This window comes from Dermacentor albipictus, chromosome 1 (assembly GCF_038994185.2).
Source record: "Dermacentor albipictus isolate Rhodes 1998 colony chromosome 1, USDA_Dalb.pri_finalv2, whole genome shotgun sequence".
NCBI classification, from domain to species: Eukaryota; Metazoa; Arthropoda; class Arachnida; order Ixodida; family Ixodidae; genus Dermacentor; species Dermacentor albipictus.
The window spans coordinates 337,881,576-337,894,468 of NC_091821.1; the positions used below are offsets into that span (position 1 = coordinate 337,881,576).

General features: G+C 43.4%; 1 protein-coding gene across 6 annotated transcripts in view; it reads right to left on the reverse strand.

Moving 5' to 3' along the window:
- The window catches only part of Alh (coiled coil domain containing protein Alhambra), a 53,983-nt gene that overhangs the window by 1,412 nt on the left and 39,678 nt on the right, over window positions 1–12,893 (reverse strand). For all 6 annotated transcript variants that reach the window (XM_065428591.1, XM_065428474.2, XM_065428363.1 and 3 more), the window contains 3 exons: window positions 11,804–11,892; window positions 9,760–10,025; window positions 6,537–6,632 (listed from right to left, as the gene is read on the reverse strand). In XM_065428591.1, coding sequence (XP_065284663.1) covers window positions 6,537–6,632; window positions 9,760–10,025; window positions 11,804–11,892 — 451 coding nt within the window. The remainder of the gene's footprint in view (window positions 1–6,536; window positions 6,633–9,759; window positions 10,026–11,803; window positions 11,893–12,893) is intronic.

Sequence of the window (12,893 nt, forward strand, 5' to 3'; positions counted from 1 at the left end):
ATTGCAGCCAGTACTCAAGTGACGAGTTAATATGTGGCAATAAAGGAACAGTAGGATCAGTGCACTCGTGTGCATTCTTACAAAGCACATGTGAAAGCCGGTCACACTACTACGAACCTTGAAGAAAACAGCCCCGAAAGTTTTCTTTCAGTCTTGTGTGCTTGTTTCCATATGTGCCTTGTCTTAATTAGCACCATTCAACTTGCTCATAAAAATAACACTTAGGGACACACTTTAATATGTTGTTACAGTGGCACAAGAGTGCCAGTAGCATAAATGTCTCCATGTGTATTGATCTCTGCGTACTAATGTCTACATAGATTTTGCCCCATATTTCACATTTCTTTTGCTAATGACTTACTGAACAACTGTATTTACACATAATTAACACAACCACGAATGTAATGCAAGGTGGACTTTCGGTCTCTCAGAAAAGGAACAAAAAATATATTATTGAATATTACTATGCGAACAGGAATTGCTAATACTACAGAAACAGGAAACAACACAAAAAAGTGGATGCCTGTAGGCCTTTATTCATTGTTACTAAGTGAAAGGGTGAGTGCTGACATATTTATTACTGCCAGTGTAAACAGTGTCGTCGCTTAAAACGTCCACCAAAGTTATTGGACAAACATTACCTCAAAAATGCCCGCGACACAATCGAACACGGTAAAGACTTCCACGGATTGCGCGTTGAAGCACCAAGCAATTTTGAAGACAGTTTACTTGATATGCCTGCACAACACTGCCTATCTTCTTACTCAAAGTTGCGATTATTATGTCATAACTAGGATGTGCGAATATTCGAAAATTTCGAATATTATCATATATTATATTTTTTACATTCGTATTCGATTCGAAAACTAGGTATTTGAAAATTTTCAGATATTCACTTGGATACGAATATTCGAAACAAATCGAATATATCGCTGGCTCTGCGGAAGCAGACATAGTTCTTAGCGTTTATTTCTATCTAATCCAAAAAAGCGTGTCTAATTTCGTGCTGAATTTTGCGATAATTTGTTTCCCGATGGCGAAATCTCACCTGTACAATGTGCTTAGCCACTGGACGACTAAGCTTTGCAGAAAAGCCAGGCTCTCAGAAACAAAGAACACAGGTTTGCGAACAGTGAGAGTGCATTGTTAAACAAGTTCTATCTCCAATCCTGAGCTTACTTCTTGATGGCAAATTCAATGAGTGACAACTGGTACAGGGTCAATCAATCAATCAATCAATCAATCAAAAAGTGAGCTTTATTTAAACAAGTCAAGGAATGTGTATAAAATAGTTGGACCAATAGCGTATGTGGCTAGTAGCTGGTCCAATACACAAAAGTACATATACAGGTCAACCAAATACATATCTGCTCAATGAGTAAGAACATTATTTACATGAAGTACTGTTCTTTTTTTTTAAGTAAGAGCTATTACGTTTGGCTAGACAAGAAGAAGCATTCACATACAAGATCAAAATTTCTCGTTACCTTTACATCTACAGGCACAGTGTTCCAAGTTATAGCGCCAAAGAACTCTAATAATCGTTCTCCACATACATTGCTGCAATAAGGAAGGTTTAAGTTGAAGTTAGTTGCTTGCCTGGTGTTTGCACGTGGGAAGCTAAATATGGTGTTGGGTAAGGGAAAGTTGGTGTTGAGTATTTTGTGAACTAAACAAGTGATTTTATAATTTCTTAACGCCCTGAAAGAAAGAATACGAAGGTCAGTAAACAGAACGCTAATTGGGTGATGAACAGAGGAAAATGTTACTATTCTTAGGGCGCGTTTTTGCAACTGCACTATAGGTGTTAAGTAAGTTTTATATGTTAGGCCCCATATTTCACAACAATAGCTCATGTGGGTATGAAATAAAGAAAAGTATATGCAACCAAGCAAAGCACGAGGAAAATATTGCCAGGCATAGGCCAGTGTGTAACAGCTGAAAGCGAGTTTTCTACAGACAACGCTAATTTGTTCTCTCCAGTGCAAGTGACTGTCTAAAGTAACTCCTAAATATTTAAATGAATCAACACAATCCAGAGTTAGGTTCGCTAGAGTCAAAGTAAACTCACTGTAGTCTAGTATTTTCCTGTTAGAGTGAAATATGATATACTTAGTTTTATCAGTATTTAGGGCTAGTCTATTTTCTGAAAACCATTTAGCTACTTTTAGCAGTTCACCAGATATGGAGTCTTGTAATGACAAGAGGGAGTCCCCTGAGTAAACTAAGGCGGTGTCGTCAGCGTACATCGAAACGTTTGACAGGTTAAGTGCGCCCCGTAAATCATTTATGTATAATGAAAACAGAATTGGGCCTAAAACCGAGCCTTGTGGTACACCGCATATGATATCGGTGAAAGCAGAATGATGTTTGTTAATTACCACTTGTTGCCTTCGTGCCTTAAGGTAGCTGTGGATGAAGTGAAGTGCGTTTCCAATGATACCATGAGATTCCAGTTTTTCTAACAGTATGGAGTGAGTGATCGTATCGAACACCTTTCTTATATCGAGAAACACCTCTGAGTTTACGGGAAATTTATGCGGTATATTAAGGGATAGGAAGACATGAACAGACAATTAACAGAAATGATTCAATTTTCCAAAGCTAACATGAGCCAAATCACAATCCTTCAGTATAATGGCTTACTAGTTTAATTTTTTTACCAATGACAATGTAATTGCAATGTTCAAACATGTTAAAATAAACCAACTTGCTAATAAATCCTTGAGCACAGATATCATTATTCAATATTCAATTTACAGTAGAACCTCGTTCATATGTTTTCAAAAAAATTCACTGTGGCTTAGCTCAGCCAACACTGGATATGCAAAGCGAAAGCTTGGTTTAGCCTGGTTAAGCCCTGGTTTCACTTGGTTAACATTTGATTTAGCTTTAATTGTTATATAGTCGAATGCAACTTTAGAAAAAAGGGGGCGTTTACTCCTCCGAGGTGGAGGCACACGAGCATCCACCAATGGGCATGCACTCTGGACTGATGTCACGCGCCGGACGGCCGGTGACCCGCCGACGAAGAAGATGGCCGCCCGCACTTCGAACTGGGTGAGGTAGCGTCAGCTGTGTGCTTCAGCTCCTCGTCAGAGTGAATTCCAGAACTGTTTGTGATGGTCTATCATGCCGGAAATATTACCACGAGTTTACGATGCGGCAATTGTGCCACGTGCATTTATTCTGAGCCATGATCTGGCGAAGGAACATTGCAGTGAGCACCTCTGGCACTGCGCTACGCTTTGCCTGAAAACAGGATCCCGCGGCGACGGCTACGAACACACATCCCGTGTGCTTGTTCCATGTTGCTTTATTTCGCCCCCGAGTGAAGTTACGGCGAGAAAAGTTTTCCAAAAACAGGTGCCTACTGTTAGCGGCGGGTATGTTCGTGTACTGTGTCGCTGCGTTTTTCGTCGGACGGGGTCGTTTTTCGTCGGACCGAGCATGTCGGCGACAAACTTGGTCGTGGCCTCCGCGCTGTATTCAGGCTCCCTGTTAGGCCAATACGTATAGCAGTGGAGGATCACGTTGTATGAATCGCTATTCAGGATATGGAGTAGCAGAGAATTCAACTTCCATGTGATGTTGCAGGATATTAAGAGGTCTAAGTCACTTGCGCAAAAAGTAGCTGCAGCAGCAAATCCACCACTGTGTCTTGGCTCAGTGCCGCCATCTGTTGGGTGCTGTTTTACTCATCGACAGCAGCAAAAGGTGGTGATGGCTTATGCAATGTCACCACTCCCCCGATTGGATGGCAGGAGATTTGAATATCGAAAAAGGCATTCGTATCCTTCAGATGCAATTTTCTCGTAAACGAAGTCTTTTTTTTGGCACGAAACAAGCGTTGCAAGGTTTCTGGAATGGTATTTAAACAGTCCACGTAAACTTAGTATTTGCCTTTAGTGTCCCTTTAATGGCGAACTTCCAAGCAGCTAGGCCTAGCTTTGCCACAGCAGTGGCTACGGCTGTCAGGGGATCTGCGTGCAAGAGCACCAGTTCAAGGCAGCGAGATCAAAATGCCGGCGGTGGTGGCTTTGATTAATGCCATTTCGGTTCTGCGGTCACGGCAAGAAGTTAGGAAGATTGGACGGCGAAGAGTTCTTGCGTCTGAAATTTCAGACGTTCTTATACATTGACTCCATTCGAATTATCGGACATCTCCCCAAAATCAGGCGTCCGGAAAATTGGTCATTGACTGTACACTGGTGAACTCCTCCAGCCGACGACACGGCGTCAAAGACAACTCATTACGATTCCCCACTGTTACCTCAGCCAGAATTTGTGCGACTTTTGTTGCCTTTCAATAAGATTACAGCTAATTTTCTCTGATAGAAGTACAAATTCCCAGAGTTTTCCCTAAGTATTTCCAGACTATTCAAAATCCCTGAGATTTCCCGGTTTTCCCGGTTGGTAGACACCCTGTTATTGCAATAAGTTTGGCGGCGATAGCTGTAAATGCGGCATGCGACGACCCGGGCGGAGATTTGCTGGTACTGGAATAAGAAACTGTAATAATAAGAATAAATAAGTTGTTTTCATGTGAGCCACGGGCAGCTGTCCACCATTCTCGATTGCGCACGCCTCGTGCCTTTTCTTGTTCACATGAGATCTAGCGGCTGGAAACCGTATACGATCGCATACTGCAGCGAGGAATGGCAGCGCAGGTCGTTTATCGGCTGTTAAAAGCGTGTGCTACACTTCCAACGGCACTATGTGCTGTGAAAGATAGGCATAGACACTTATCACAATAGGATCGACAGTAACAGCTGTGAATGCCACGTGCAACGACCCCGGAGAAGCTTTGCTAGTACCAAAATGAGAAACCGAGTGCACGCTGGCATTTTCACGTGAGACGGGTGGGCTAGTATTGTGGGGAAGCTGCCGCGGCGGGCAGCTATATACTGTTCTCGATCGCGCACGCCCCTTGCACATTTTCTTGTTTACATGGGACCTTGCGGCAGGAAAACGTATCATATGATCACAGTTTGGTGACATACTGAACGTTGGTGCCGAAAAATCATGTTTTCCAGGAACGTATGCACCGCTAAAAAATTAGCTTAATTCTATTGTGTCATTTCTTATGTTCTCGATAGCGAATATTGGCACTGGGAAAATGTACGTAACGAGAACATATCAACGAGGATCTACTGTATTCATATTAACAAATTTTAATATTCGCGAACCCTTAGTCACGATCACTAACAGTGTTCTAAATCAGGCAAAGAAAAATGCAGTGGAGACAGCTCACCACTCTTGCTCGAGAAGTGGTAGCAAGCACGGAGAGCACTGTACAGCACAAGCACGCGACAATAAAATTAAAAAAGAACAAAAAAATGCAGCGTAATGTGCTATGTGTATTTGTGTTATGAACCCAAATACACTGCGATGTGCGTTCCGAGGCCTCGAATTTCAAAATATATTTCACATTTTATTGACGTAAATACAGTAACTTTCTTGAAACGATAGCCACTTCATCAACACAGCAGTGTTACATGGCTTCAACAACAAAGCCAAGCAGTGCAGCTTGCATGCAATTGCAGCTTGCTACGGCAGTAAAAAATGGGGTGAGGGAGCTGTGATGTACAGAACTGCCCACTTTTAAAGGAAACACCCAATTGGTACTAAACCAATATAATTTATGTATTATTAAGTTCACAGAATATAAGTTGGTGGATGTTAAGTGTATACCTATATAGAAGACCTATGGGGAACCAGCGCTGCCCAGGGAGGCGCTAGTGAAAAAAGGCCCTCAGCGCTGCGAGTGGGAAAGAGCCGTTAACTTTTAGTGTCCCAAACAAACGCAGGGCCACAGGGAGCACATTGCTTTTACGTTTTACTAAACCGCAACCTTAGCAAGTTCAGGGTGTTTTTCTTTTTCATGTCTCTCAGCATGAAAATTGAAACTGAGAAGAGGATATGATTATACAGAACGAATTTACTTGTGAAAAACGTCCTAGAAGTGTCTTGCACAGAAAATTGGGAGCTACCAGTACCTCCCAGCATATACCGCCGATAGTGTTACGGTATGGCTTCAAAAGGAGAAGCTGACGGTAAGAGTTCTGTCACAGAAAAAAACTTGAGAAGGGTGACAACTGACAAACAATATGTCACAACGGCAGTTCAGAGTTTCAGCAAAATACAAGTCAGGAGTGGAAAACCTATGAGCGCCGGCGAGCATCAGTGTGGCAAGGTACCTACAGGCTATCAAAATTAACCAGAGACTGTTTGCTGGCCCGTCACAGACATCACACTAACTTTTCTTTCACATAAACCCAGGTGCAAACTTTTTTTTTCTGTAATCAGCATGCAGGCTTATAAAGGACATTGGATATAACCAGCATATTACTTTGTTATAACAAGGTTATATTATCCAGTGGTATACGGGGCCTCTAATTGTGGTAAAAGTCACTTATTTACCCTTCCCGAAGTCTAATCACACAATCCAGTTTTGTGTTATATTTTCCTTTAGTGTTCCTTACAGCTTTCATTGGGCATAGCTTGTGCGGCTTGAGCACTTCTAATGAACTTGCCTGGTGTGGCTGGTGGTCTGTGGATGGCTGAGCCGAAGAGGGAAAACCAAGGGGGAAGCCCAGTGACACACCAGGGTGCTTCTCCACTGAAGAGCCCTGCAGGTTTCACACAGCAAGACATCAGCATGAACAGACACAAGTCACACATACACAGTTTAGCCCTGCAACAAAGAAACTATAAGAAAAGGGGAAAACATAACTTTCACAATAATTTAATTGTTGCGAAATGAGACAGCAGTGACAGGGAATGCATAGCAATATGAATGTTTGCTGTGAACTTTCTGTTAGCCTGCTTTGCTTTGCCTTGCTCAAGGCTATCCAGGGCCACGATTTTGTAGTAATGCCTTCCACTCAATTCTGTGCCACACTTATCCACGGTTCATGGCTAGCTGTTCTCACTGGTAATGTGGGTGAAGCATCGTTCTGACCAGTGATGAGAAGCAAAAAGGAACAGCACCGGAAAAGGTATCACTACAATATCGCGGCCCACAGCCACATTGCTCACAGCACGAAGTGCACCCCGCACATTGGTCAGCAATATCGGCACTGCATTGACAGCACTCGCACTTGCAAATTACTATATGGTAACACAGAATCTTCACATGAGACATATTAGGTGGCACTGAAACCAACATGCTTGAAGCAAGGGCTGTATTATTGGACAATCACTTTCAGAGGCACTTTCGTGTGACTAGTGCAGTATGCATCGCATCTTGACATAGTCCCAAGCACTCTGGCTTTACGGAGTGCCAGGAACGCTGTCGCCCATGTACAGACACTTATGCGTCTGCCAAATCTCCCGAAAGTGATCGAAGAATATGGACCCACTTTTCAATCATGGCCGAAAGCGTGGCAGTGCATGCTGTGACCACCGTCTGAAGCGCCAAAAGTAAGTCCATGTTGGCGAGACGTGGAATTTTGCTCTCACTGCACATCACAGGCTGACTTCAACACACACCAAGCCACAGAGTACACACCATGCGTGCGTTTTGCACGGTACTCAAAGCATCACTAATGGGCTCGTGCAGGTAACAATTTCCATTGAATACTATGCTATTCAATACTGGCTTCGCTTTGAGTTTCAGGTTAGAAATTTTCGAAGTATTAGAAAGAAAGAAACATTAATTTTAAAACATGTGCAATCTACAGTTTGGGTGAGCAGATCGCACTGCCCATGACATGGGTCATGGTCAATGCCAAACACGAAACTCGGAAAGCCAGATACGAACAACTTGCTTAGAGTCACCGACCGATTATTCAGACTTGTTAAATTACTCAAACATCTCTGTGATACCACCACCTTCTCTATTCAACTAATGTATAATGGCAACCAAAGCTTCAAACACCACACACTGTTTCGCTAGACTTTTTAGACATAATATACCCACACAATGTCGAAAAAATAATGGCTTCTAAATCGGTTCCATTCAGGTTGACTTCCATACTCTCATTGCCATGGTGGTTGCTAAGCTTTGTAAGAGCCATACAGCCACTGAAGAAAGACCTCCATTGACTAAGCCCCAAACTGTTACTTTGGTTGCCAACGCCCTGCAAAGCAGCACTGCTTAGCCCTAACAACCAAGGCAGTGCAACCATGATGAAAATTGGCCACCGGGGTGGCAGGTGGCAAACAGTCACGAGAAGGGGAGTATGGTAGCGCGATTCAAAGACGAGACAAAACAAGACACAAAGGGACACACATAGCAGTGTGTGTGTCCCTTTGTGTCTTCTTTTGTCCCATCTTTGAATCGCACTACCATACTTCCCTTGAAGATGCATTACCAACAAGCCCACATTGCAACCCTAGTCACGAGAAGCTTGCCGCTCATCGATTGGCTCATCAGTGGTTGGGTTTGAGATAACGTGCACAACTGAAGGCATTAAAAACAGCATGCAGGTCCACGGGCAACAATTCAGGTTACAACCAGCAAGGTGACAATTCATGGCATTGCAACAATGCGCTACACATATTGAGCCGTGCAACGAGCAAACATTAAATTTCAAGCAGGCTAAACTAAAACACTGAGCGAACGTTTATAAGAGAATTGACTGTCTGTATGCTGGTGTTGCAAATGATGTTGCACAAGCGTTTTCGCACAAAAATATCTGAACAGCACCTTAAAAAAAAAAAAAAAGTCCTTCCAGAAACGACACTCCTTCGATTTTTGCAAGGACTTTGCTTTTTAGTTTCGTAAACTTCTAGCTGCTGGATCAGGGTCTTCAAAATGATTCAATATTACTAGTATTTGCTTAGAATATGTCAGTACAGGTCAATGGTTAGGCAGCCAATTCGTATGAAACAGGCCCAACAAAATGGCGGTCATGAAGCGTTTTTCGTGCCTCCAATTGTTTTTGGTGCTCTGATTTTTTGCAAACGAAATGGCACCAGCTATGCAAGCATGCTTAGCAGTACTGTATTTACTTATGTAAATGCAGTACTGCCCTTTCTTGCTCCTGTCCTTCCGATAGTTGACTAAATAAACAGCTGACACCTTCGAAATGCATATGGCTTGGAATGGTAAGTCCTTTTTGGACAAGACTGTGGACACATGCAGCATAGCAGCCTCAAATCTTGACCATAGTAGAAAACAAATACTAACCACAAGGAGATGGTAAAAGAAATGACAATAATGATCTTCACAAGATATTTCACTCATAATTGTGACTGGCAGTCTTTAACACTCACAAACAAACCAATGTTTGAAACAGACAACGGATGTCATGAAATTTCTCAACTTCTTGGCCACCAATGTACATAGTTCGGAAGTCATCATTTATACCAAGTGCATTGTTGTGTTTTCAAAGCCAAGTTCTGGCTGAAGTTCTCAATGCACGGGGGTATGCGCACGCATTGCTGTAATGGCAAAGCCCTCTCCACTTCTTTTCTCGAGACTCTCGCATGTAGGCCCAACAAGCTTGAGAAAGAAAGCGCTCCAGCAACGGCTTGCGCATTGTAGCTTCTACTGAACGTGATAGTACATCGTACAAATTTCGGTAATGGCTATCGTCCGACTTCATTGATTCGAATGCTTAAAGTATGCAAATCAAGATGGTAGCCATTGTACACCACAAAGTGGGGATTCAGCCGCATGCCTCACAACGCCCCAGAAAGCTAGACAAGAGCTAAGTTCATCCAAACACACGCATGTGGCCTGAAACTAGATGATGCAGCCGCAAGAGGTCAAAACTCGGGACACAAGGTCGGGCCAGAAATTTCACACACCACGGAAGATGCGGGCAAATTTGCCCTCGTGCCAAAACTCATGGCTGCCGCCGCATTGACTTCTGCAGCAGAGGCATGGGACACGAGGGGCATGGGAGAGCTGGATGTGGGGACTAAGGGGGGCGCAACTCCTTCTCTGAGGGGACCCATCAGGCGCGCGCTGACAGCCAGCAGTTGGTCCCTGCGTGCCTGCAGGCCACTGATGCGAGACTCCAACTCCATGTTCTCCGAGCGCAGCTGATGTAGGCACGACAGCAATGATGCAACTGCAACAAGTAAACGTAAGCACACATGCATTGCAACTAATGCACATGTAGCTAAGCACCGAACGAGAAAAGAAAAAAGGTGCAATTTCTCCCACAACAAGAAACAGTGACGAGACAGCTGCCGAAATATTATGCGCAGTAAGTCTTGCACTATTTATTACGGCATTGTTAGGAGTAAGCATTTGCAGATGCATGCGAGCAATTCCCTTTCAAAAATAAGAACAGAACCTTAATCAGTGATGATTCTTATCCAAATCATCTTTGTGTAGGTGGTGTTGCTCAATGGTGGAGAAGTGGAGACAACTAGTATTTCTTCCCTGTCCTGTTCAGCCTTTCACTCCTTGCCACTGGCATCGTTTTATATTGTTTTGCCTCAGCGCTGGTTTATAAATAAGCAACAGAGCATTGCGTCAGCCATGGCCGAGCTGAAACGACATGGAGTTGGGCTAGTTGGTGGCCCTCAGAAATAAATATGTTGTGCACAGAATGGACACCACACAGAATTAGACAGACAATGGAGCACTTCATTGTTGCCCATCTCTGTGTGGTGTACATACCATGCACGACATTTTTATTTCTGAACATTTAATGAGCACTCAGAAGGCCTGGCACAGTCTTTGCTAGGCAATGCCACAGTGGCTGAAAGGTAAAATTCTTTACTAGCAATCTGTGGGTGCCAAGTCTGAGTCCTGGTGGAGCACTACGACTGCTTTTAAAATATAAAATTAGGGTACTGAATTCTGGGATTCCAGTGATGGACACTAGCAGACATCAAAACAACTAGGGGAATGAGCTCATAATAGCTATCCCAGTAAAAGTAACCATGGAGTTCTTTCAGTTGAACCTCGTTTTTATTATATCCAATATTTGTTACATGCTTAAATCCGTAAAAACAGTTCAAGGTAACTTCATCATATCTGTGTTCGTTATATTGACGTCCAACTGCACAGGCATAGGGATTCGGTAGAAAAAGTATCGAGGTCGGCCTGGGGCACATTCATAAAGTACTGGTGGCAGCCAACTGAACAAACTAGAAAAAGATTTGCCGTGCTGAAACACTTACTGTATGCAAATTATGTCGACACAATGCTTAGAATTAGGTGCTTTGAATGCTGTACAATCGCCTTGCATTCTTGAACCACAAAATTTCATTTTCCCAATCGCTCCTCTGGTCGGTCTCCGTGTCTGTGGCAACTACTATGCATGACACATTCTGGCTGCTCCTGCGCACTAGCATTTTGTTGCCTCAAACTACTGCAAGGCGCACAGAGTCTTCCGCAACGACATTTTGGTTATTAGCGGACAATGCAAAGCTGGGGTCCCATTTTGGAACGGTCAATTCTGCTTGAGGCGTGCAGCACCATAACACATGTGCACCTCTCCCTTTCTTTTCCCATGTTCTATTTTTGATTGGTACAGCTGCACATATGTGCACCCTTCATATATCTTTTATGCTGCCATTGTGTAATGAACAGCTGAGAGTAGAACCTGTCTATTGCTCGTTTATCTTTTGTTGTGTATGGTTTCAGAATTTCTTAAAATGTCAAGTATGCACCAAATAAGCCCACAGCAACTCCCTTGGGTGCTCTGTTCATCACAGTGTTAGCTGTATATGGCAAGATCTCTTGGAACGACAGTTCAGAGAGTCTGCAGAACTATGTGTACGCTCGCACTGCTCGTGAGCACCAGCCATCAGCAGCCAAGCAAAGTGCCCGAACAGGCTGATGCCAGTTAAGAAGGAAGAATCAAGCTGCGCAAACCATAGCAGCTTCACTCACTGTCAAAGTGCTGGGCCTGCCTCATGAGAAAGCCAGAGCCCTGGTCCCACTGACGTTCAAGCAGCTGCTCCAGGGTCTGCGGAATCAAGCTGCCAACACAAAAACGCACACAATGTCAGTAAAACCATGGGCTGCTTTGCTTTATATGGACTTTCACAACATTTTCACATAAATCAGACAATTTAATATCTTTGTAATGCACCTCCGTAATGAGTAAATAAGCACCTTAGTAACAATCACCTGTGCCTCGACATAACCATCATACCTGCAAAACTAAGCAGATAATGCTATCATTGTCATCATTGTAACACCAGAGTTCTTACTTTCTTGCTTCAACATCACATTTGAAAAAAAGCTTTATTTTGGCAGTGCATGCATGCTGGATTCTGTTTTCCAGACAAGCTAGTCAATACAGCTTTTGTACCTGTCAGAGAGAACAGATGTCACAGACAAAAAATTCAACTGCCAACTTCGAGCACCAATTATGTGACACTTTCTATGTACCACTCTTCAATGAACCTGACCCCAACTTGAGCCGCTAGGGAAGTGCCACTCTTCAATGAATCTCTTGGAGGCCAACTTTGGTAACTCAGCATGTGGCAATGCATATGTGGCACACTTCTATGACAAAATGGATCCTTCGAAATTTCTGCAGTGCTCGGCAGAATCGAACCCGTCCCTCGTGCAGACTTCATGGTGGCACACCTAGATGGTGCAACACACGTGCTTTGGGAAACGCCAGAGAGGACCCCGGCTGCACATACGTCTTGGCATTGGCAATACGGTGTGTCACTATTTGCTTCAATGCTAGTTTAATTAAGATCAACATTCATCATGAGACGAGTTCTGCCGGAATTTCTAGACTACACGATCTTCTGGACCAGCCCATAGTTTTGGTTAGATGGCTGTATAGATAGCCGGAAAGAAAACTGGTCTGACAACGCCAAGATTGTTATTCATGGCACCACGTCCCTGATGCAAAATGAGCTATATTATAATGGGTAAATTGTAAACAACGTGGCAGTATAAAAAAGGTCTTGCTGCATTTGCTAGTTCCTCATTCTACTCTGCAGTTACTGTATGAGCCAAT